The sequence below is a fragment of the Sander lucioperca genome, chromosome 10 (genome assembly GCF_008315115.2).
Source record: "Sander lucioperca isolate FBNREF2018 chromosome 10, SLUC_FBN_1.2, whole genome shotgun sequence".
Taxonomy (NCBI): domain Eukaryota; kingdom Metazoa; phylum Chordata; class Actinopteri; order Perciformes; family Percidae; genus Sander; species Sander lucioperca.
In genome coordinates, this window is record NC_050182.1 from 21,764,825 (window position 1) to 21,792,230 (window position 27,406).

Consider the following 27,406-nt stretch of genomic DNA (forward strand, 5'->3'; position numbering starts at 1 on the left):
AAGACATGTTTAACACATTTTAAGAATGATGCATTTATATTCTCAAAATCAACAATAAAGTGGAAATTTGGAATACAGTGTGAAACCGGTTAAAGCATATGGAATGAAGAGAGTCCATATGGTATCTTGTGATGATGAGACAGATTTCTGCAGTGCCGTTTAGAGACTCACTAATCTATAAAATGTACTACAATATGCTATTCACTAAAATGCTGTTTAAAATTGAAAGAGGACCGTATAAAGAACCGTAGGACTTCCTCTTCGATTTTATAGCAGAAATGTTGAGGGGCCAAGAAGCACATGTAATGTGTTCAAGAGTTGCTTGAATCACAAATGACTTCCTCCCCGGAGACTGTTGATTCCTCAGGCCCTTTTGAAGCCACATCAGAGGAAATGGTGGGGAGCTCCACTACAAGCAGGGATTCTAAAGACTTCACAACACTGACACACAGTTTATCTATATCAAAGGCATTTTATATTTCCACCCCTGAAACGCCACTCTGTACTTTGTTCTTCAAGTTATCTACTGCAGAGGCTAAGCTACCTGGTACACTCAATGAGCAGCGATTGTTATCAACACAGATATTCTATCAGTGTTTTTTTATCTATTATTCAGCTTGTTGTGATAAGGCAAAGTGATTCATTGTGACTCTATATCAAATAAGTCGTAGATTTAGCAAAATGTTACGTTATGTTATTGGGCAGAACTGTAAGTCTTCAGTTGGGTCAAAGTTTATATTCCTATACCAGCTGTTTAACTCTCAGTCCCTCTATATCGTATTCCAGTGTGCCATAGCTCTGCTACCTGTCCCAGACATAGAGACATGTAAATATTCAATGGCGTTTCGCAGAACAAGATCTCTCTCGCCACTGCTGTCACCATCTGTGAGAGAGGGAAAGAGAAGACGAATGGAAAAAGGGCAGATTTCACCACTGCCACCTCTTTCACTGACATCCAAGCTTTCTGACAAGCTGCTTGGGTATACCAAAATGTGGCCCCGTTGTTCGTGGCAGAGTAATCACAGCTTCTGTCCATCTGCAACTACAAGCAGGAACACACAAAACAATCAGCAAACCATATCACTAAACTCCTAGTGGACCACTGTGTATATACTGTATCATTAACTCACAATTAAAACCCTGTGTTGTCTTCTATATTGGCTAATATTGTGCAGCTAGCATAAAACAACATTCACAGCCCAACAACAGCCTACTTCTGCAATACTACCAGCTACATAACTTATACTCTTTGTCAGAATGCCCAGATACACATTTCAATTATGCATTCATTTAAAATGCCAATGTAAAGATAATGAATTGCAAAATCATTGATTATACATGAATGCAGTAAACCAACCCAAATCACCTATGCTGACATCAGGTGAACTACTCGCGGGTGTTTACTTGGTTAACTTGCACTTCAGCGGAGCACTTTCAGTACGAGACTGATCCAGCTCCACCGTGACGAGGACCGCTACAGGAGGTCCCTGCTGCCAGCTGCTATCCCCCTCTGTGTCAAGACTGGGGGTCGGGAGGCTTCCCCCTAACAAACTTAGACCAATACAGACACTCTCACCCTTCAATTATCTGATCTATCTATCTATCTACAGTATCTATCTATCTATCTATCTATCTACAGTATCTATCTATCTATCTATCTTCACCCTAACACCCCTTGCCACATCTTCTGCTCATTTCCATGATGTTTCTCTGACTGACGCTGTCATTTAAACTTCTGCATCCTGCCATAAAAGCTTACTCTGCTCCCATGCCAAAGACTAACCTATGTATCAGCAATTTCTTGGATTTTCAACTCATTCTGAAAGCATATCTGCAAAACTTTATATATTATAACTATATATAATATTTGAAACATGTCACTATTGTCAAGCACAGAGATGAAGTGCAGTGACTCCTCTGGACTGGGATCAAATGTTTACTCCTGCATCTTCAGTATAGACAACTAGAGCAAATCCTTACTGAATTCCTTTCTGAGCAACACTACAGTATATTGACAACAGCATCCACGGTCTATATGGGGAGTTGACCTGGAGTGCCGGGGCACCACCAGGCAAATAGCTGGCATTGCCTCAGTGGCACATTCCAGGGCCTCTCTGCCAATACCCGGGCTGTCCATCGCCAGCCTGCTGCCACTGTTAACACTCAACACCATCTGTACAACAAGGTAACCGATCTCCCAGCTATTATCTACCAGTGAACAATGGCCGCCTGTACAACTGGGGTCTTGGCAGTGAAAGGAGCAGCAGGGCAGAGGTCTCTCCCAGTGTTCCTGCTGCTCAGTTGTTTGGATCAAACCTGCTGGTATGTACTTCTCTCCAGGGTGGCTGTTTAGTTACTGTTTGGTCGTCAACAGCTAAACACAAGCAGGTTAGAGATAAAAAACTGCTATGGAAAATCTATGTCATACGACGACAGAGCAAATATATGACCCCTGTGAAGTGTTCATCTGGCTGTCTTTGTGCAACTCACTAAACAAATATAGCATCACAGATATAGACAATCCCCAAGGGTATTCAATACTGCAATCAGTCATTATAGCTTTCCTGTTCTGATCTATAGTGTTCTATACATCACATGTAGGACTGCATGTTAGCGTTGAGTTGGGATGGTTTGGATCGGGTGTGGGATTTCATATTGATCAAAACCCTATCTACCAATAGAGTGCTTAGAAAAGTGACTCCCCTTATCTGCTTGTTGGAGTAAGTACATTACTACCTATATGTTTAAAGAAAGGTCCAATTTGAATGGGTTGAACAGTAATTTAGTATTGCACCTACATAAAATGATAGGACTCATAAGAGACCGATTGAAAAAAATAAAATACAACAGAGGTCAAAATCTGTGCAGCATTAGAGGTAACTCCCAAAATGCTGGATGCCACAATTTCCATAATGCAACACGATGCCTGGTATACACCCATATCATTAAAGTCAGTAATACGGGCTTTCTGATAAACGTTTGTTGAAAGAAAGTCTCAAGCCCAAACCTATATAACCCAGATGACATCATCAGGGTTATTTCTTCACACTTTGTAGAGCTCACTCTGGAGCCACATAAGATAGTATACAACTGTTTTCACAGTCTGAGTAGAAATCTGTGTGACGGGTGAATTTAACTTCATGTGTAACATCGGTGGAGCGCGCCTGTTTAATTCCTTGAGTCTTGTCTAAGCTTTATCCTTTTTGATTCCGACCTTATCTGTCTTTTGTCATTTAACACTCGTTGTATCTCTGTTTAAGAAGCACAATGTCAAAAACATTTCTACCCTCTTGAAAACAGTGTGTCTTTAATGAGCTAATGTTTAGTCAGTGTTTATTTCAGAATGATATGGTAGACTCACAGACAAATACTAATCAGGACTTTTCTTGTTTTTGTTTTCATGTCATTGTTGGCTGCTGTATGTGTATATATATATATACTGTATATACATATCACAGTTTTTCATGAACAATGTTTGTGTTCAGACATAGTCCCAAGAAACTCAGAAAAGGATTTGCTAACCACTTTGTCCTCCTGTTGCAATTCCATGAGAGCAGGAATGCAGCAGAAAGAAAGAATGAGGGAGACAGGGGGGGGAGGGGGGCGGGTAGGGAGAGAGAGATTGTGAGTGACATTAGTAGGTCCTGGTAGTACCATCACATTCCAACAGCAAAGGATTGGATGGCATCGCATAAAAACACTCAAGCTCATGATTTAAATTTAAGCGGTCTAATACTAAAAGCTTTGGCTTAGTCTGTGGGGAGGATTTTACAGAGGTTAGTTAGGAACTGGTGTGCCACATTATACAAAAGGTTCTTTTATGGGAAAAGTAAAGGAGGAACAGTTCCCTCCAGTGGTGAAATAGGACAACTGTAAGTTACAGTAAACATGAATAAGACATCTACAGCTGTGAATTAACACATAAGAGTGAACAGAATTAGAATAAAAGCATGCAGGCAGAGAGTTTCTGACTGGAGTACATGTTGATAATCTGAAAAACAGTTGCCATTAGAGACACTGTTGGCTCAATTCCCAGATTATGATTTCACTGCAACGTTTCATAACCTTGGATTTAAAATCGTAGTGTAGGGGAAATTTGCCAGAGGGTGGGACATCTGCATGTGTGTGTATGTCCTTATAAATACCGAGCATGCGAGCCAGTGTTACCTTATTTGACCGCAGAGACACTCGTCCTCCGCACCGAGCACAGAATTTGGTTTGGCAATATGAACAGAGGTGGCCACAGCCATCGGCAAACTTGGTTTTGTGGCATATCCCGCAGGTTGGAGCTTCGCTGTTCTGGTCCTGAGTCGGCTTAGACTCTTCCCCCATCTTCTTAACCTGGTCCTTGTACGATTCAAACTGCTGGTGCAACTTCCTGTAAGTGAATGGGAAGAACTGAGGTTAGGAAAAGAGAGATTAGATTTGGTGACCTATAAAAAAAGGTTTGTGTTTGATTCATTTATTGAATGCTTATGTGTAAAGGAACAAGTATATAGCAAAGCACCAATGCTACCTACCACAGCATTTATAGCCTAAGCTCATTTGCAATGCCTGTTCCTTAAAACATTCATCAGAATAACATTGACCTAAGAACAGTATAAAGGCTTATTTTATCCAAAAAGTGCTGTGCTTTAGTGAAACAACTACACAAAAACTCATGAAATGTGTGCCTTTTGTGTAATCTGTATGAGCCTATAGAATGGATTCACATATTTTTTCTGTTGTAGTCTAACTTGCAGACACATGCATATGTTTATGACAGAGTTGGATAACAATCTTTGTGCACCAGATTCATCCCTCCTATTGCCACCAGTCTGATTCATGTGTTCAGTCCTGTTCTCAAAATCACACTTAAACGATACGCTCCTACTATCGACTGACTAACTGATATAACCTCGGACATGTGCAGTGTGTAAGGAAAAGCAGACACCGTGACCTCAGAAACTTCAAAACTGAGCTCCTCCTTTGATACTGCACCTCCCCCAAAACGGAGGGGGGGTATCAAATTTGCTTTGCAAGTTTAAGAACATCACTTAATTCCACTTTCTCAGGTTCCCCTGCATTTAATGAATCATTTGCACCTGTGTTTCTGTAGCAGGACAGTCGTAAGGTGAGACAGAACACCTTAGAGACATACTGTTAGATAGCTATATTACCAATTCACACAATTAGTATTTCTCTATTGTATTACCTAGGAAACCATTGGTTCACAGACAGTAGAGCCCAACACCCATTAAGCATTAGTGCAGTGTCTATTGTGTTACTGTTTGTGTCCTATAGATGGCCTCCTACTGATACATTACACCTGATCTCATACAGTGGACCCTTGACTTCTAACAAGTCCTGAGAGGCTACTGAAAAAAAACTGCATGAACTCTTCACATGCATTTTGTATGACACATGTCAATTGAGTGTCTCCTTGGAAACTAAACACTGGGCTGACTTCATAATCTGCCGATTAGAATTGGTTTCGCCCCACATATCCCCTGCAACATTCATTAGCACTTGTGAATTATTGAGCAACGCTATCCTTTTACCACATACAGCTCTGCGTTTGAGATAAACGCGCTTCCTTTACCCACAACCAGACTTTAGAGCCCAAATGTAATGGCCACACACCACCTGAAGACTATCTGTGCGTGCGGTTGTGTGAACCAGTCTCTGTGCCATCCGAACATTAGACAGAGTGCCATTGGCATGCCCCGTTGTACCCACTGAGGGATTAAAGGGCTAATTGTGTCACAGCCTTTGTGTGTTTACCAAGCAGAGATTAGTATGTAGGCTTGTTCAACAGATCCCACCAAATCTAATTTACTGACAGAGGGCCTGATAACAGAGTGATGAAGACTGTGATACAAGAGGTAAAGCCACCGTCTCCGAGGATCAAGGAAATAAGACTACAATCGTGTTTTATTCTCACCTAATCTGCCTTTACACTCAAACGTTTACAGAGACATGAGCTCGATGCAGGGCAACTAAGTTACATGGACGAAGGGCCACTGACCTATTGTCAGACGAGGTCACTGAGAAGAGCTGTTAAAGATAACCAATGATTACCTCTCCCTTCCTCTGTATCACGTCACTTCCTTTAATGCTCACTCACCTAAAACGTGGGGCATACTCGCCGCAGCCGACCTGTCGAGCGCCAGTGTGACATCATGGGAGCACCGTAACTGTTTATACTTGCGCGTGGTGGTCACGACACTAGTTGCAGTCTTCTCCTGAACAGAGGTGGTGCTAATGAGGAAACTTATATTGTTTATATTCTTTTTATCCTTCTTATATTTAGAGTATGTGTGACATGCACCAACAACACCATGACAAATTCCTTGTATGTGTAAAAAACGTACTTGGCAATAAAGCCCTTTCTGATTCTGATTCTGAAAGCCTACCAACTTTGCTATTTTTACGGACTAGAAGAAGAAGAAAAAGGTAAACAACGGCAGAACTGGCAGCAGCATTGACGTCAATGCTTCGATTTGATTGGATGACCTACTTCGTCGGATCAAGCTTTTCATTCGCCATAAAAGAACTCATCTTAACCCAGTAAGTTTACAAGAGAGACTTGCAGTCACTCTGAGAGTCCTGGCATCCGATTACCCTAAAACTCGTTCATGCTTCCTGTTTCCGCTTTGTCTCTGGTCAGCGCACTCAAAATCCTGGCACGCCAGCGAGATCTACGTCATTTTGACGTCACATTGGCGCGCGCCAGCTCGGCTGCGGCTACTGTAAAACAGCCCTTAGGGGGCTAAATAGGTTATAAAAAACACTTATAAAAAACATTTGGTAACACTTTACTTGAAGGTATCTACATAAGAGTGACATGACACTGTCATGTGTGAACCCTAACCCTAACCATAACTCTAACCCTAACTCTAACCATAACCATAACTCTAACCATAACCATAACTCTAACCATAACTTGTCATGACAAAAACCAAATGACACTTACTAAAATAAGTGTTATGTCATAAACGTTTATGACTTGTTTATAATGTGTATGACATGTTCATGACAGTGTCATGTCTCTCTTATGCAGATACCTTCAAGTAAAGTGTAACCAAACATTTTCACAGGTGAGAGTTTTACAAATCTGACTGAAGTCTGTATAGGCCATGTACAGTATATATGTTGATTCTAAGATGGTCACTGAGAAACCAAGGAGCAAGAATGAACAGAGAGCTCACAAGTAATGCAGCAGATTTAAATACAACAAATGAGTTACCAAGTAACGTGTATGACAGCAGGCAGCTGGTACACAGTGCCCATTCCAGAGGGTTTGCTTATTTGGTCAAACACGGTCAAATGTAGGTGACACTGCTGACGAGTAATCATACGCTGCTCATTGTCCCATCTCATGCTAGCGTATCGGAGCTCTCTTACCTCTGGGCCGCACCAGAGCAGCTACACACAGCCGGTAACCTGAGCCTCTCTCTTGGACATGTGACAAACCCAACAGCGAGGGTGAACTACAAGCTCTCCGCAAGCTCCTGGATTCTACTTCTGCCACCACCTGTCTGAGCTCAATTTTAGCTTCTCTGTCATCCTTAAAATACATCACGTTGGCAGTGAAAGCATAGCTAGACATGACAGTGTATTAACCGGCTTATAAATGTGTGTATTAACAGCATCCATTTAAAAGGGGAATTATCATCTTCCTCGGCCAGTGTATCTTTTGGTCATTCAATTTTCCTTTCATAAACAGGTATTAAAAAACGAGTGGTTGTTTGATTTTCGTTTTAAAATACAAAATTTGAAAATTGAAATACAAGGCGTTTTTTTCCTTTTCATGGTCAAAAGGGCATGAGAGAAATTTAAAAATATGCTTTGATTTTAACTTTCTATTTCATATAACAAAAAATAAAATCACTAGAAAACAGAAATGAAAAAAGGCCTGTGTTTTCATATTCAGAGACCGGATGTTGTCATTTCCAAGGCAACAACGCCAGTGTACCAGTGTTGCTTTCAGCACAGGCTAAAATGACTTTGGATTCCTACTCTGATGTGATTTTAGACATGGTGGAAAAAAAGTCCTGTCATATGCAGAAATCTCTGTGCGCATATCACAGGGAAGTGGGGGTGCAAGAGGATTTTCTGCAAGAAATGTGAGGAGATTTTGTGCTGGAAATGGCTCAAACTTGATGTGACCATAGACTGTATGGACTCATCTGACACCACGCAGAAGTTAACTTCCGCTTCGCAGCGTCTGATTCTGCAGTTTGCTCCGTTTTTTTTGCACCTCTTTACATAAATATACATAAATATGGCTATGAAATACATCCTGAAATGAATAAATGAGGCAATACATATAAATATAGCTAGGTAAGGACTAATAGCCAGTCAGAAGCAGAGTATGAGGGCGTGCCCTGACAGTACCTAGGTAAGGACTACTAGCCAGTCAGAAGCAGAGTATGAGGGCGTGTCCTGACAGTACCTAGGTAAGGACTACTAGCCAGTCAGAAGCAGAGTATGAGGGTGTGCCCTGACAGTACCTAGGTAAGGACTACTAGCCAGTCAGAAGCAGAGTATGAGGGCGTGCCCTGACAGTACCTAGGTAAGGACTACTAGCCAGTCAGAAGCAGAGTATGAGGGTGTGCCCTGACAGTACCTAGGTAAGGACTACTAGCCAGTCAGAAGCAGAGTATGAGGGCGTGCCATGCTAGCAGCTAGGTGAGCATTATAACATGTGTTACAAAGTGACCACGTTTGTCTCTGAAGTAAAGGCTGGACTACAATAGAGCTGTTTGGAGCAGTTTGTGAACAGTGTTTTCTGTTGGAGATGGTCAGTCCCTTTGGGGGGGGACTTTGGGCTTTTTCACTTTGTAAACCTATAACGTGCACAAAAAAGATATTTAACACTATAAAGGAAAGGGGAAAAGCTAAAAAAGCATAATATGAGCAGTTTAAATTAAGTTTGGTTATCTTACAGACTCAGACTAAAAGCAACTAGCTAGCCTCCCTGGCATAGTGCATCAAACCATATCACTATCTGCCAAAGGAAATAAAACCTTAATACACCCATGAATAAAACACGAGCTCGGCAGATTCGTCTGATACCCAGCTAATGTTAGCTAGCGCGGGTCACACTAGCTTCGCACACGGACCAGAATCAGTCAGCACCGGGGACCCGGGTCACAACCTATGGTCACAACGGGCTGATGGCTAGCTGCTAGCTAGCTGCTACTTCAAGAAAATGGCAGCAGCTAATATTAGACCCAGCACCGGAGGTCTGATCCCCATGATCAGATCCTGAACCACCTGTGACTACCACGTTTTAAATCTGTTCTCTCTCCTGCTTCTGTCAGTTGTCTTTTCAGACGAGAGTGCGACCCGCCTCCTCCCCTTCTACCTCCAGGCATTTTCAACAGGGGTGTTCTCGGTCTTCTCCCAGCTGACGGCTCCCTTTTGGTTTTTCATCCGGTCTACGGGTTTTTAGTCACTGCCACCAGTGTCTAGACTCTATTGGGGGATATGTTTGGTTTTTCTAAACCTTAGAAATATATATATATACCCCTTTTACGATGGAGTCTAATCTCCAAAGTTTATGTATGTACTTACTTTGCACTTGTAACTTACAAATACATGTTTGCATATCTGCAACGAAGTCTCTCCTGATTGAATAACATATAAGTTCAAGTCCAAGCTGAAAAATACTGAAACACCATTATTTATGCAAATTAGCACATATTTAATTAGACAATGCCTCAGTCATTTGCATAATTAAACATACACATTCAGAATACTTGTAATACAAGAGATTATTGTCTTAATGTAAATAATCAACTGCGGAAGTTTAATGGAGATATCTGTTAGTCAAAATAGTTTCCCTATTCACCTCATGTCTCTTTAACATAGGCTGCAATGGGAAACTGGCATTACTGATTTCAGTATTAATCAATACTTTCTACCACTTGGATTTCTTAGGACTGTTTATGTTATAGAGAAGACTTTTATGAGACTAGATCAGTTGAAAGAGTTTATGTTGCAATTTGTGTGGGGTCATGTTGCACAATGCCGGTACTAAGAGACGGAGAGTCAGAGGGAGGCAGGGAGAGGGAAATAAATAAATGTGACATTTTGAAATAAAAGTCCGCTCAAGCATCATCAGAGCAGGGTTCCAAAGAATAGACTGTAAACATTAATATAAATAGTCTATGTTCCAAAGTCATTTTAGCCTGTGCTGAAAGCGACACTGGTACACTGGCGCTGTTGCATTGGAAATGACAACATCCGGTCTCTGAATATGAAAAAACAGGCCTTTTTTCGTTTCTATTTTCGAGTGATTTTTTTTTGTAAATTTTGAAATAGAAAATGAATATCAAAGCATATTTTTAAATATCTCTCATCCCCTTTTGACCATGAAAAGGAAAAAATGCCTTGTATTTCAATTTCAAATTTTGTATTTTAAAAAGAAAATCAAACAACCATTCGTTTTTTGTTTTTTAATACCTGTTTATGAAAGGAAAATCGAATGACCAAACGATACACTGACCTTCCTCCAACCCCTTCTATCTAAAACAACTTAAACGGATGGATCAGGTTGTGTTTCTGTTTTAAGCAGTCATATCACAATGTTTTCTAGCTCTTCACTTTTAGCTAACATTACCTTAACTGATTGAAGCCACAACAAGCTCACAAACCCACAGCCCTGACAATGTGTTATGGCTAACTATAGGTCGCTAACAATTGTCTATTCAACGTAACACATATAGCAGACAGTCAACACAAGTTCAATGCTGATTCTCCTTTCTACTCTGGTTTGGTCTCGAAAAACCTTTTAGAAACATATCTGTTTTTAGCTTGCTAGCTGCTCTACTGCCCAAGCTTTTGTGAAATTTAGCCGTTTGGTGTCGAGTACTGTATGTAGCATACTGTAGGTTTATGCTAAAAACAGATTTCTTCTACTCCTGGAAATGAGGTTGCTGAGAGAATTGACACTGAACCGTTTAAAGTAGCCTAACGTTAACGTTACCTTTGCAGACTGTAAAACCAATAAAATAAAGCTTCAACAGACTTAATGCTCCAAAGTGCTGCAGAGTTGAATGACAGTTGTCTGTGGGCATGTACAAACCATTTTTCATTAGTCAAATTTGGTGCGTATTTTGGGTAAAGTAAAACCTAACGTTACTTGAAGTTGCTAAATTCCATTCACCCCAGCATGCTAGCAACCCTTTACATACCTTAACAGCACACAAAGCAGGAAAAGCACAGGAGTAATTAATAACAGTAATAATTGGATAAATTCCACTTACATGTGCATGTTCTTAAGTCCTGGTAATTAACGTTTGTATAATTAGTTAATTGGGGCCCATAAAAAAATGCCTATGTACAGGGTCCAGAATTTGGTGCTATGCCCGTGCTCACAATTCATAATTTTTCCTTCTTTTTTTAACACACACTAGACAGGTTTAACCCTTCAGACTGATATTTAATGTGTGCAACCAGCCCCAGGTAACTGAGGGCCACAGTGCTTTTAGTTCACTATTCTACTTGGGAGTTAACTAACATTCACCTGATGTCCCTGCAGTAAATAAGTCCATACAGTAATTAGCTTATAGAGAACATTAGCCAAAAAGCTTTACTCGCGGACATTTGATGGCAATAATTTAAGAAGTATTGCTCAATATATACCAACCTTATACAGTCTATGATACCAACATGTAATGAACTCTATTTGTGCGCTTTTATTGTTTTTTTATTTGTTTTATTGCATAAAATGTAGTATCAGGGCTAAGTAACACACAAACATATATGACAATATATGTTGTTTTTCTTCTCGACTTTAGTATATTAGTACTGGTACCACATCGCAAAGATTTATTATTATGTCATTTATAAAAGTAGGATCCATGATTGACCACCCCTCCCACAACTCCATTCTCTCCCTCGTATGCTTCAACAAACACTGAGACATTGTGTAACATAGTCTAACATCCACTAGGCTCAAACATACTGTGCATCCAGCTGCTGGGATCACCGCTGTATATTTGTGCCTGCTGAGAGGAGATCAAAAGGGGTCTGTTCTTTTACTTACGCGTCTGGCTCTGGCTCCTTGTCATTTTGGGACTTTTGCTGGGGCTGAAGGACGTTATTTACCAGCTCAGTGATCCCACTAAAGGGAAACCACCTGTTCAAATAAGCAAAATGTGACTGGAACATCGCAATAAGGCATCATGGGAGAAAACAATCGGTCCTGAAAGGAGTTTTTTAGGAAGCAGGTCAGATTCTAAGAAGTGAACAATAGCAGGGACATTCACTACAACCAGCGCAGAGAGAGGAGAAGGCCGGGACACGGGCAGAGCAGCGATTAGTGGAACATTGACAACCAGACACAGTGTCAGAAATACAGAGAAAAAGATAGACGAAAGAAAGAAATATGATACAGACAGACTTATAGTAGAGGGAAGGCGAGAAGAAGCAGGAAAGCTCTACAGCCAATGGAAATGAGAGCTGCATCAAACGCCCAGCTGAGGGTAACAGGAGTGTCATTTATTCCAACCTGGTGGTGCAGTAGGGGTCAGGTAATCAGACTGGTTAGGCCTACGGGTGGATTCAGTCAAAATGCAGCTACAGTACGGTAGAGCAGGGCAGGTGCATCAAGTCCATATTTGTGATTGAATTATGAGGCTGTACAAGCCAATCAGAGTGCAGATGACACACTGGATGAGAATGGGCAGCCAGTTAGAGACCAGGGACAATGGGAAAGGGTTTGGGGGCCTGGCTATAACAAAGCTGGTAGAAAGGAAAAGCTGTCGTCATTGATGTCATGGAAGTCAGCTGTTTATTGTCAAGCACAGAATGCAACAATCTGTTCAATGCTACTCATTCAAAGCTCATAAAGAATATGCCACTGTGCTACCACAGCTGCTTTCCATGACATTAGTGACATTTCTTTCACCACCCCAGAGACAAGGAGGAGAAAGCCACAGGAAGCACACAGCACCGACTGACAGGAAGAAGTGTCAAAGCCTAGAGCACTCTGGGTAATGCAGTTCACTTACTGTGCCGGCTGAGGCTTTGGTTCTTCTTTGATCCTAAAACATAAAAAAAAAAAAAAAAGTGTGCACAGCTCAGTGCATACAGAACACAAAGAGATGAAGAAAACACAAAATACTGACACAAATGATAGCACAAAAAATGTGTATGACATAAATAATACTTAAACTGTAATATGAATAATATTCAGGATATTATAGATGATGCGCTGATGAAAAGGATGACAATGATGAGGTTAACAACATGAAAAAAATTAACATTCTGAATTCACATTCAGAATGAGTAAAGATGACATAAAGTAAGTAAGGGATTTGGACAAACTTAAACTTAATATGACTGCTTCATGTGAGTAACACCCTCTCTCATACTGGGTAGCTTTACATGACTTTTTATGGTCCCTCGGCTTTCTACAACAACTCTTTTACACATGCTTGATCAGAGTCCATTACGACTGATAGCAAGGCCATTAACGGCAATGTAAACTTCATATACCTTTTTATATTTTAAACTAGGATTAAAGGATCTGTTCAGATTTACAAAAACACATTTTCTCACTTTTTGACTTTTGTGGTGCTCTGAGCATTGAACAATTACATTTGAATATTTTAACAGCAACATGTCCTTTCCACAAACAATGCTGTGGTTACTCTGGGCAATCCGCAGATCTCGGTGTTGCCAATTTTCATTGGAACTACTTTCTACAGATTAAATAGTTCCTATGGAAACAGTTTCTGTTGCTGTTGGACATTGTAAATATGATTTTGAAATCCTGTGAGCACCACAAGCAAAATTCAATTCACCTCCATTGTATTGGCCCAGCAGCAGAAACAACAGAGGTGGATATCATAAAACCTGTGCAAATAAAACCAAAACTAAACAAACAGACTACGTCAGAACCAAAAAGCCAAACATCTATTAAGTAGACTTTCCCCTCTAATGACCACACTGGCTTAGAAATAAAACAAGAGTAGCAGTTACCAAAGCATCAGAGCTGTCATATACAGCGTCACCAAACATGCAAAGTCTTTACATTACACATTCCTCATGTGGAACTATCTTTAAGAAGTTGAAATAGGTGTTCCCAAAATGATCAAGACAGCACAACCAGCACTCAAACACACACACACACACACACACACACACACACCACCACCACCACCACCACCACATGACTGTCTAGCATCTGGATATCATCTAGCACAGAAGCTGCCAGTTCAGCCACTCTCTTCTGATTTAGGTGTCATTATGAGCAGAACAGAGACAAGTTGCAGCTGAGAATCACACTTCAGAACTTCACACACATCATCACCCCCTTATGTTAAGCACATAGTCAGCTTTATATAGCTGTGGGAAATGGAATGTGCTAATTGGATTTTGTCTTTTTCTGACTGAGGCACAGCAACATTTACTACATTCTACATAAGTGACCTGACACTTTTCCGACTTTTTTTTTAATCTGTCAACTTATACCAACTGAAAAATGCACACGTCAATTTCCCAGGGCCCAACGTTATGTCCACGTAACCCAAATATATTTAAATTACAATGACATAAAACACGGAGAAGCAGCAAATTAAACTAAGAGTACTTCACTTTTCTTCCAGAACTTTATTGTTGCTGGAACTGGAAAGCCTTCATTTACAAAATCTATTGGACAATGAATAAAATGGCTTGGGCTGCAACTCATCGTCAATTAATCTATGGATTGTTTTCTCGATTAATTGATTCGTTGTTTGGTCTATAAAATGTCGATCGGTGTTTCTCAAAAGCCCAAGATGACGTCCTGATATCTTGTTTTGTCCACAGCTAAAAAATATTCAGTTTACTGTCACAGGGGAGTGATATTCACATTATATTCACATTAAAGAAGCTGCAATCAGAGAATTTGAACTAAAAAATGTTAATCAATTATCAAAACAGTTGGCGATTAATTAAATAGTTGACAACTAATCGAATCATCTTTGCAGCTCTGAAAACAATATTCCATCAAGTATAAATACTTCAGATTAACTACATGGCTGCCATTAAACTGCAGAGCAGCAGAGACGGGCAGTGAAGCCTCCCAACAGTCTACTTTAGCTAGAGGTAGAGCACACCAGAGTGAGAAATCTGTCCGTCTGATCTGTGTCAGATGGGCGAGAGAACACACGAGAGAAGATATAGTCCTGTGTACCCATCAGTCTCGCTGCTCTGTTTTCCGATGAGCCAGTCCATATTTATCCTCTCGCTGTGTTCTCCCGATGACCTGCAGCGCCGTTCTTTATTGATCCCATCAGCCCCGTCTCTGTGGTCGCATTACAAGCCTCACAAAGTGTGTGTGAGTGAGTATCCGCCTGTGTGTGCCCATATCCATGTGTGTTACTGTACTCATACGTGTGCATGCGTCAGTGTGAGTGCACGGTGTATTATTTGGCAGTAAAATGAGTGAGTGTTAAATGTCACAGGTGACGTATTCAGTATCCCAGCTGCTGAGGAGGCCTGCAGGTCAGATACAGTCTCTGTTTTCCATCTCTTTAACCTGTACTCTGCTTCACACGAACCTCCCAACACACACACACAAAATAGGAAACACACACTGGTACACAGCTAGGAAAAAGGTTTGTGTAGAGCATCTTCATGTCTCAGTGTATGATTCTCTCTTTTTTTCAGTTTCAGAGTGGCAGTTTTAAGTGAGCCACATGCTGCTGTTATTTTTAGCCTTTGTTTTTATTTTGTTCTGTATTTGGGTTTCACCTACTCCGCTTCACTGGCTTTGCATGGAGAATCAGCCATGTCTGACCATGACTGATGCTACACTGCTCTCTAGTGGACAGATGTGCTGCATAAACTTCTAAGAACTAGATTCCTGGAGTTCTATGAGGGAATTTGTAAGTAGCTTGTTATGCCATTTTGTGCTACTCTATATTGTCTTTTGAGAGAGAAAGGGGAAAGTGAACTGTTATTTCTGAAAGTGTGAATAGTAGTGTGAAAACATAGTGCTTTTTTATTTTAGTAATCCAAAACCCTGCTGGATTTAGTCATACATTATGTAAGCATGTGTACACACAAATGCAATTAACCAGCTGGCAGGATGCTTAGCAGTACGGCACACAATCAATTAATCAATGTATTAATTGACAGAGAATTTAAGCAGCAACTATTTTCATAGTGATTAATCGTTCACTTTTCAAGCAAAAATGCTGGTACCAGCTTTTTTCTTTATGCTTTTCTGTTTGTTAGTTAATTGAGTATCGTTCGATTTTGGACTTTTGGTCGGACAAAAATGAGTAATCTGTCACTTTGTGCTCTGTGCAATGGTGATAGTCATTTATCGAAATTTCTGAGATTTAATGGACAAAGCGACTAATCCATTTTGTTGAGAAAATTACAAGCAGATTATTTAATGAGGACAAAAATCGGTAGCAGAAATAAGAAGGGAATCCTTGAAGTAATTTCATAAAAGCTTACGTAAAAACAGATTTTAATGTCATAGTCTGAGGTTTTTCTTATTACAAATATTATAGCACAACAGAAGCTGAAAATATAAGTAGTTCACAAAAGCTTGCATGCACCAGTTACACCTGTAACCCCACAAAAACAAATTAGGCGTGAGCAGCACTATACAACACAGACAAACATAAACATCGCCAAGAGGAAAAGGACATTATTGTTGTCCATGTTCTGGACTGTACACTTAAAACACCACAGCTTCACTGCTTAGCACCAAAGATGTCGGCAAAAGGAAAAATCTACTTAAAGCTCGGGCATCGCCCCTTTAAGAATTAACACAGATTCTTTCCCCCCAGGGGAAAGGCAAACCAAAATGTGCATGCTGTGATACCAAAATACATGGTCTCCTTGTAAAGTCTGCATCCCTTTTGTTGAGGATTTCATTCAGCTCAGATGGGAGTGAGATCCTTTGGAGAGCCGAATTGATGCAGTTCCTTCTGTACAGCAGGACAATTACACAGCCGGCTGTCACGAAGACCTGAACATTTTAGTAAGATCCCAGAGATTTAATTAATCTGAGCCCTCTGAAGATATCTCTGCTAATCAGCAGATGGGAGGGGAAGAGAGGAGAGGAGAAGATGCTTAAAACATAACTGCTACTAACTGCTACTCCTTTGCCAAAGTTGTGTTAAAGCCGCCTACACATGATAAGCGTTTGGCTCCCTGCGCACCGCTAGGTAGGGCGCAGAGCAAAGCGCAGAGAGCAAAGCGCAGAGAGCAAAGCGCAGCGCAGGTATTCGTCATCAAGGGTGGCAAGGAAGCTATTTCCCGTTGGTAGGTAACGACAGCTGTTATCTCATTGGTTGCGCTTCCAAAAGGTCAGCGGCAACTGGGTCAAAGTTGAAATAATTTCAACTTTGAATGCAGCGCAAAGCGACATTCCGAGCGGTGCGCGACGCCAGGGGTAGCACAGCGCATAGTTGGGCGGCACCGCTCTCTTCGTAGGAAATCAATGGAACGGCCAGCGCAAAGCGGTTTTGCCTATCATGTGTAGGCGGCTTAAGACAAATACATTGATGAGACAGCTGTACAACAAGCCCTGAATCCTTACATTCCCACGCGCTCAGAATGCACCACAGCAGGTCCAGCAACAGCTAATATGTGCATCTAAGAACGTGTCATTCATTCCTACTGTAGTCAAAACATTTGGGCACTGATTGTCAAATCAACTGACACATTACGAAAGCCTTGGTGAAAATGAATGTCATTGTGCATAACAGTTTAAGAAACAGAAACACCGCTTTACTGGTTTGGTTTGGTCTCACCGCTCTCATTAAAGCCTTTCTAGCAGCAATAGGCAGCTGTATACAGCAACAACAAATACAAGCTGTGATAAATCCACTACAGGCTACCTGCTCAGCAGCAAACAGACAGACTGACACAGTTAGCCACTGGCTGGTTAACATAGTGGAGCATTTAGCTGCTAAAGAGCCAGTTACTTAGAGTTGGTGGAGAACAAAACAGAGCAAAAAGGAGAGAGAATATTGGACTCGCATTCATCAGGTGCACACATACATGACTCCAAATGACTATGCTAATGTGGCTCCGTGTCTGCTGGATGTGTAAACAGGCAATTGTTTGCTAACATCTTTGCCATCTCAACTTCATACGGTGATAACATGTCGATGTGATGTCAGATTTGCGAACGAATAGTTAACTTGATTCGCAAGCAGGAGTGAATCCAATATGCTGTACCTGCTTCTGTATGGTGCATGGGCAGTTGTGCATGAGCTCAGAGTATAGCCAGAGACGGTGTAGAACCAATAGAGAATCTTTGGTATAGCCTTTCCGAGAGCCGCTGCTCCAGACTCCCGTTCAGCGCAACTCTCGTTCAGACTCTCGTTCTGCGCGCACCCCCCGAGCCGAGGAACAAGTCGTTCATTCAGCGATAAACTCTCGTTCAGTGACAAATTCTCATTCAGTGACAAACTCTCATTCAGTGACAAACTCTCATTCAGTGACAAACTCTCATTCAGCGACAAACTCTCATTCAGCGACAAACTCTCATTCAGCGACAAACTCTTATTCAGCGACAAACTCTCGTTCAGCGACAAACTTTCGTTCAGCGACAAACTTTCGCACAGCGAGTGCTTTGGCTTGAAAATGCTAAGCTAAAGCAACTATTAGTTCTATAATGTGGCTTACACCAGCTACCACACATCTATGCTGGTTAGTGAAGGATTTCTTAGCTAATGATTCTTTATCGATTTTATCTTTATAATGATAGTTATATATTTAAATGTATCTACATGTATGTGAAATGTGTTTTCTAACTGTCCCAATCCCATGAAAAGTTTGCAATTTGTTAGACGACTCTCTGTATGATTTGTTGGGGACTATTTTCAGCCACAAATGAATACACATTTGGTGTGTTAGTGAGTATTTACAGCACCGTTGTGGCATTAACTCTTAAGGAATACAATTTGACAGGCTTAGAAAATAATGCAGGTAGCAGCTATGGGACACCCCATTTTCCCTGTGCAACCTGCTGTAACAATAACTAATCAATGTAAAAAATGACATGAAAAAGCACTTCAATCAGTTTGCTGGCTGAACATCAACAATATCTTCTACTACTTCTGTTCGTTTTAGGCACACACAGCAGACCCATACACAGTATTTTCTGTCACACTGTACTGAGCTTCACACATGCCACCCACGATATAATAACTTTCCAATTACACCACCTCCCGTTCCCAAATGTGCTGGGTCAGCCAGTCACTGCAAGGTCTCTCTCTCTCTCTCTCTCTCTCTCTCTCTCTCTCTCCCTCTAATCCTGTCTACTGCTCTTCTATTTCCCTCTCAAAAGTCAGCCAGATGTTGGTGGAACAGCTAAGAACAGTAGGGATGTGGTTAGATGTAGGTACTATGACTACTATGAGCAGAAGAAAAAAAGCCTGAACAACTCAACAGCTAAATATCCCTTGACATGTGAATGCAGCCTTCTTTGGATCCTGGTTAGGTTTGTGATGAATGTGTGTATATTGAGATCTACATGCATCTGTGTATTCGCTCACTCTGGATTTGTTGCACTTAGAACTTTCTCGCAGGCTAGACTGACATGACAGCGTGTCCCGGCAGAAACGCTACAATAAAATGTTATAAATGCCTCCTCGAAGGATTTTAGAGTAGGATATTGGCAGCCCACAATGCTTGACAGTTTAAACAGATAGCGAGATGCAGCCTCGTCTTGGCATCAACACTGGAGTAAAAAATCTGTGATAGGGGATCTCACGGCTAAGCAGTGACCCTGCAGGCCCTCTGAGTCCACTACAGACTGAGTGATAATTAGATCATAAGGGAGTAATCTGGCTCAGTGGGTAAATACCAACTACATACATCATTAACACCATCCCAGTCAGTCAGTACTGCCAGGAGAAGAGGTTAATGTGTGTCTGAAATCACTCAGAGGCAAGTGACCTACAGGGAAATCTCTCACTGGAGGCTGTGGCACTGCTCAATTCTGTTCTTGTCTTGGCTGAAGCAGTATGATACAAATTGTATGTTGGTGCAGTACAGTATGATGATACATTACATCGGAAGAATCTTTTACCTGCAATGGAGTCATGATATAGGACGACACTTTAGTAACCCACCTAGGTGGTAACTCAAAAACATGTCTAATGCCTATCTAAAAAATGTAGTAGTTGCAAGAAAATGTTATGTATGACAATGCATGCATATGCATGCCATTTCTATTACCATGGTCTTTTTAAGCCCCCAAATTGTGCAAAATAAAATATGTTAAATTTTTTATAAGATACCAAAGAATACAAAGAAACTGTGAGTGCCCCACCCAGCGGTGCTTAAAAGAAACTGTATTGCACACATCTGTATATAACATAAAAACAACAACATTCATTCAACAACCAACATTTATCATAAAACAAGGGCAGGTAGTTTGTGATAATATCAAATGTATATGTGTTATACAAATGTGCTTTGTGTAATATTGTCTACTATAATCAAATATGCATGTCACGACTTTCACTTATGTCTGTAATGTAGCAAGGGCACAGCAGTGTTTGTTGGTATGATTTGGGAAAGGCCAGAACAACTATGGAAATATTCACTTTTAGTACCACTGTCATGCTTCAACACCGTGTTTATGTTATGTGCTATTTATAATTTGTTTTATTTTACAGTATTTCATTTATTTGTCTTTTTTTTGTCTCTACATGTCCAGGTCCATTCTGGGATTAAATTTGAGTCTTTTTGTTTTTGTTTTTCTTCTTCTCTGGTGACCATTAGGACACGTGTTATGTCCAGGTTGTTTATGGCAGAACCAAACCAAAGAAAACTAATGTAGTGTATAGAATGTGTGAACATACCCATATTGTGTGTATTTGTAAGTAAATGTCCAAAATGTGGAAGCAACACTGAATAAAGAAGACAAATGTAATCAGGGTCAAATCTAGCTGAAACTCCAACCACATTATATTTTCCCCAAAGCCCCTTAATAATGTGTTACTGTACTCCACCAGGCCATATAAGGAAAAACAACATGCACAGTGTATGACCGTGTCAGCATTATCCCTGCAGGATATATAAAACAGAAATCCCCCATTGTACCACCTCTACTGTACATTCCCCCGAAAATCTCCAAGAAAAGGAGTGTGCACTAAAAATAGCAGCTCATTTAAAGACAAATGATTAGGTCTTGAGACACCTGTTCATTCCACCTCGCTAATAAATGCCAGAAGATGTGCTACTTAACACTTTCTCTCCACCTCAGAGAGGATTAGGGGGCAGGGGAGAGAGTGCTGATAACTTCCTCTGGCACGGGGCGCTGGCACCGCGAGATAGGCAGGGCAGGAGGGACGGTGAGAGGGCAAGCGCCTCGGTGTGGACGGGTTGGCCAGCTACCACAGCTGGGCCATAGAAAGCACAGATACGATTGAATCCGCGGGGCACACTCATCAGAATAGGCAATCTAACAGCGCCCAAACCAGACCTCCTGACCAAGGACTAATATTCAGATTGTCAAACAAGAGTTGGCAACAGCAGATTTTCTGAGCAACGGGGAAGTGGCTAATCTGCTGCCAAATATAACTAAAATCCATCTGTTTCCTTAGATTACCTGCCAGGATTCAATTGAGCTGCTCCATATCTCCCCTCCAGAGAGATTTCCAAGTGGCAAGGAGTCAGCTAATCACCCAGCAGCCCACACATTCACAAGTGTATTTCCATGCAGGGCTTAGAGGAAACATATGCACAATATTCATTTTAACGCAGCTAGTTTATTGTACAGTGGAAACGTATCAACTATATGAGCAACATTTAGTCAGAGGTAGTGATACACCGTGTTTGTGTTCTTGCCCATATGTGCTTGTTTGCTTGGTAATGGTGTGTGTGCGGACGTGTCTGTCTTTGTATGTGAATGCTTGGTTGCTTCTCCTGTCAGCCTCCTTTATTCATCCTGACACAGATACATTTTATTCTGGCTGTGATCAGCACTTTCTTGGCAGCTGACATTGTCCCATGCTGACTCCCCCACCCATACACTGCTCAACAGCTCTTCCGGGAACGCTCTAGAGAAACTCAGCCCTAACCCCAACACAGGTCACCGCCCTCAGCGTTAGCCCAATCTTTAGCTCCAGTAGCCCAACGGAGACAACTGAATGCAGCTCCATGTCCTCCTCTAAGCCTATACTATACACAGGGAAGCATCAAACCGCTCCTGGAGCACCAATTCTGTCCTGTCTCGCTATTTCCATATTATTTCCAGTCTCATGGTCAGCAAAAGCCTAGTTTCTGCCTGGTTTCTTATAACTGGAACATCTCACAAATTTATCCCCAAAAATATGACTTGCTGCGAGCATCAGCTAAAAAAAAGAAAAGAAAAAAACAGTAGTGGAATTAGTGATGATCATGATCTTACTGTAATTCTCTGCCACTATCGAAACCTCGCCCCTCAACTCCCATCATCCCCAAACACATACAAAAAGCTCTCCATGATGTTGTTGTTCCTTGCTGGGAGCAGTAGGTGGGACTGAAACTGCAGTCAGCTGTCTGTGTCTCACTCTGGGCTACAATAATAGCCCAGCCATGGCTAACAATAGAGAGGTAATAGATACTTTGCATATTGTTGGCCCAGTCTGCTCTACTCTTTCCTGTCCCAATTCATCGCAACAGCACGTCACTATGAGCTTGCTTAACTAAAATGCATTCAGTGTACACAGGCAGACAAGCACATGGGGCAATCTGATATCAGCTCACTGCAAACAGGTCACACCCATCACTTTGATAAAAATATGGCTGTAGATGCTATATGATATTACACCCCCTAGAATTAGGGCTGCACGATATGAGGAAAATATGAGATAATGTTGTCGAATATCGCGAGAACGGTATTACTTGCAATAAACAAACAGATATGCCGCAACCTCGTGCGATGTGTTTATTGCACCAGTTGATATTGCAATGACGATAAAAAAACGATATATTGTGCAGCCCCACCTGCAATTAAGTCTTATGTAGTCATTGCAGTATATACTGCATAGACTACATAAGACGTATCATAGGGGCTTTTAAAGATTGGCACATTCAGCCCAAATAAACAGATGTGACCACAATACTATACGACTGAAATGAAGTTGAACCCGCTGTCTCCCAACATCTGTCCGATCTGTTTGACTTTGACTGCTGTGAAATCCCAAATCAAAGGATTCCCTTGCATTAGCCGCCTCTCCGCGCAGATTTAAAGCCAACCAGCCAACCAACCATCCAAGCAGCCGCCCAAACGAGGACAAGGCGACCAGCTTCTACTCGCCGTCTACAGCAAAAACACCCAATCCAGTACCCCCCCCCCCCTCCTCCTCCACCTCATGACCTGATGCCTGGTGACTTTAAATGCCTGCATTTCCTGCCTTGAGATACTACTTCAAATTATTGTATTTAAGCTTCACAAAGGAGGATTTCTATGGTTCTGTTGAGCAACACCCCAACCCCCACCCCCGCCTCCCTCCTCGTTCCACTACTACACATCCAGGCCATCTCATCATCACCATGGTGATGGCGGCAGTATCTCAGTGGGACGAGTGATATTAAGGGATTAGTGGGAGATCCTCCATCAGACTCCGGTCGAGGAGCACAATCCCAGGATCACAACATCGGCCGTATCTCTGTGTGTCTCTCTCTCTCTCTCTCATCCTCTCTCTCTCTCCTGATCAGTGTCAGATGACGGGGAAAGAAAACAGGTCCCTTCACTGTTATTTTCATGGGAGATACTGTAGTACATGCAAGACTACACAAACAGAGCAACCGTGAATACACTAACACGTGCACACATACAGACACTGAATCTGTGGAATAAATCATTTGTAGCACCCACAAAGCCACCTTCAGCCCTAGGCAGTGTGAGCAGTGGTCTATGTGCTGTTGTACAGTATGTCCCAGTGTAGGTTACATGGTAGTTCCTGTGTGTAGTGTTCCAACAGTAGGCTTATATAAGGGCCACGGCTGCATTAGTGACGTTATGATAACGACTGCTCTTTATCCTCCCTTATTTATGTCAGTAGGCTTCTTATGTAATCTACCTACAGCAACTTCTACTGTACATAGGAAGCACTGTAATGCTACTAAACACATAACCCCTGAACCCTGATGGACCTCTAAGAACAATAACCAAGTCAAAGCGATAGGAGGAGAGTTATGATGGCCCAAGAGAGCAAGAAAAGTTGTAACATAAATGATTAGGGCTGTAACGATACACTCAACTCATGATTCGATAGGATTCACGATTTTATGTTCACGACGCGATTTTATCACAATTTTTTAACAGAATGAGCCGCAGACAAATGATTGATTTTTCAAAAACCAGTCCCACATCAAAACAACTAAATAAATAGAACAATTATCTTTTCAAATAAACGAACTTAGAAGACGTAGTGACCTTTGCAAAAGTGCGGTAGATTACGCCCTAGGCTGTTTAAAAATTGCATCGCGATTCATTTTTTTATGTCAACCAGTTGTAATCTTTACACACTTAAATAGATTTTTGCTGATTCACGATGTATCGTTACATCCCTATAAATCTGTGCAGGGCAAACAGGAAATAAATTGTAAAAAAAAAAGAAAAAAGAAGTGCATTAAAAGTAAGCAGTTTCCCAGCAATATCAAAAACACTTACATATGATTACAGGATGTATTTTCAAAATAAAACCAAGGATGTGAGCAGGGATTGCATAAGCAAATGCATCCAACAGAATCCCTGCACCAATCATTACATAATAAATGACACTGTCTGGTTGACTCTCTACAGAGCTAATGTGTGTGTAGGTGTTTCATTGAGAGTGCAGTGTGTCTGTTTGTGAGTGTGTGCATGTGTTGGGCAAATATAGGGAGGCTGCATTTGTTTATAGAAAGCACTGGATGGTTTGAGTTTTTTAGCCACACAAAGGCATATTAGAAGGACCGGCTAGGCAGCATCCATGTGTTTGAGTCACCAGCTTGCACCTGCTCCAACCAGCTGAGTCTTGAATGAGCAGACCGTGGACAAACACACAAACACACACACAGGGAAGGAAAGATTAGAGCGCCCTGTGTAAACTACCGCCAGTAAATATGCCAGCTCACACACACACAGAGCAAAGCATCTGGCGGGTGAGGACTATTAACAAATCATTTTATCGCTTGCTGTCATTTCATTCTTTTCATTTTAACATTCATTTGGGTTTATAGCACTTCTTATGCCTACCTATACCGTGATTAAAGTAGTACCCCAACTCTACATTTGTATATCCAGTAGACTTTTGTATTTAGTTTCACTCTCACTACAGGGTCAGAATCTAGGACAAATGAACAAAGGTCTGTGCTGTGTTGTGTCTCTTTTTAAGAATCTGCAACATGAAAACTAGCTTATTTTGGGTCTTAGTTTACCGAAAATAGGACTTATTAAGGTGGCCCATATGAAATGCATGAGCTAGCATTCTGGGGTGTGTCTAACCTTACTCGAGTTGTGTCCTGGTCTAAAAAACTTCAAGAACTTCTTCGTTAGTGGCAGCAACATTCCCTCCACGTGCTAATATCTAAGGATGTTACCACAGTGTTAGCTGTTAGCTTGCTCAGAGGCCTGCTAGGTGTGGATCTGGTCTCGCATAACCAGACCTCTCCACAGTGCTGTATCAGCGCTGGAGTATAGTCTGGCTACACCGTTTTTTCTAAAGGGGAAAAAACGCTCTAGATTGTTTGTATTTCTTTGAACCAATCACAACCGTTCTGGGCAGTGCTAAGCCCCAGATATACCAACGGTGTCCTTGCAAAATAGATAGTGGAGATAGTGGAAGGGGAGGGACATCCGGCGCGTGCAGCTTTATCTCAGACTCAGACTAGGGTAAACCTTGCTTGAAGCTGAAACATTTAGCATTTAGTAGACTGCTTGGCCAAAGACACTGGTTTTATGCAACTGAGACAGTGTGTAAGTTATACTTTATTCAATATATTAACTGACAGACTTTGTGAAGGCCTTGGAATCCCATGAGGGGGAACTAAATGAAAGAGCTTGGAAAAAGGGGAACTGGGCATCTTTGCTTTGCATACAACCCATGAACCCAGATAGGGCAGAACATGGATGGAGGGATAGATTAATAGCTGAGTTTAATAAAAACAAAAAACTAAAAGAATAGTTTAATATTTTAGGTAATACACCAAGTTAGATAAGAAGACCACTCAGCCTCTACTGTATGTACATGTATGTAACATGTAAAGCTAGAGCTAGCAGGCGATTAACGACGCACAAAGACTGGAAGCAGGGATATAAAGTTAGCCAAGTTGTGTCTAAAGTTAAAATCATAAGTTGTTATTTTAACTATTCTAACTATTAAACTACTTTTTTCTCTCTACAAATCTTTTTTTGGCCCATATTTAGAAACAGTGCTTTTAAACGAGCCGTCAGGACTTCCGTACGTTACAGTCATTCCCCGGCTACAATGACTCAGAGAGCACAGATGCTGAAGATCCAGAAACGCTGACCAATCAGAGCAGACTGGGCTTTTCAGGAGAGGGGGCTTAGAGACTAAATAGAAAAGAGAGTTTCAGACAGAGGATGAATACAGTATATTCAGACAGACGGTATGAGAAAAAAGGTGTGTTTTCTGAACATTAAAGCTTGTAAAAATGTTCTAATAGAAACCCAAAGTACACGTATGAACCTAAAAATGAGCATAACATGGAGCCTTTAATACTCAACAGCAGGCTTGTTAATTCCCTTTATGAAGTGAGTAATGAAGTGTACCAATAAATAACAACAGTTCAGCAAAGTTTTTGTAGGATATATTTCCTTATTTTTCTCTCGTTACTAGCTGCTACAATGTTGCTGTTGAAATTTAACAACAAGCTAATAAATGAGAATGCAAACAACACTAACCCACTTTACAACAAGTGTGTTTATTGATATCAGAAAGCTGGGAAAAGATGTGTAATTATCATCCATTTTATGAAATCAAATCTGGCTTTATTAAACGGTTCTCTCTTTATCAAATCTATGATTAACATGAAATCATTTCTTTACCAAAGCACACCACAATTAAGAATTAATTTATCAATGTATTTGTTTTTCCATCAGCTCTGTTGATGAACTAAATGTACTCTCTCCTTATCAGGATCTTTCCTGTCTTTCTGGTGGTTGGAGTTTGTCCTGTAAGCTTCTTTGCCTTGCTGCCTGGCTTTCCTGGACGCCTAAATGACCACAGGCCTTGCTGCCTGTTTAGATGCCTGGCTGCTTGCCGGCCACTGCAGAAAGCTGAATGTCTCCACTATTAATAGTCCGACTAACAGCGTGAGGGTTCTCACTCTTTGAGTGCAATCAGCTTGAGATGACCTGGTGCCACGTTCCACCTTTAGTAACTGGCCATTCAGCAGCCTCGGAACTGTCTCTCTTTCTCTATCCAAGCATCTCTGTTCCTCTTTCCTGCTTTCA

General features: G+C 41.2%; 1 protein-coding gene across 40 annotated transcripts in view; it reads right to left on the bottom strand.

Moving 5' to 3' along the window:
* rims2a (regulating synaptic membrane exocytosis 2a) overlaps positions 1–27,406 on the bottom strand; it is a 175,220-nt gene that overhangs the window by 133,328 nt on the left and 14,486 nt on the right. For 29 of the 40 annotated variants that reach the window (XM_036005969.1, XM_036005968.1, XM_036005972.1 and 26 more), the window contains 4 exons: positions 13,005–13,037; positions 12,038–12,130; positions 4,168–4,378; positions 3,523–3,534 (listed from right to left, as the gene is read on the bottom strand). In XM_036005969.1, the coding sequence (XP_035861862.1) occupies positions 3,523–3,534; positions 4,168–4,378; positions 12,038–12,130; positions 13,005–13,037 (349 nt within the window). The remainder of the gene's footprint in view (positions 1–3,522; positions 3,535–4,167; positions 4,379–12,037; positions 12,131–13,004; positions 13,038–27,406) is intronic. The other 11 variants (XM_036006007.1, XM_036005989.1, XM_036005997.1 and 8 more) reach the window with 3 other exon arrangements.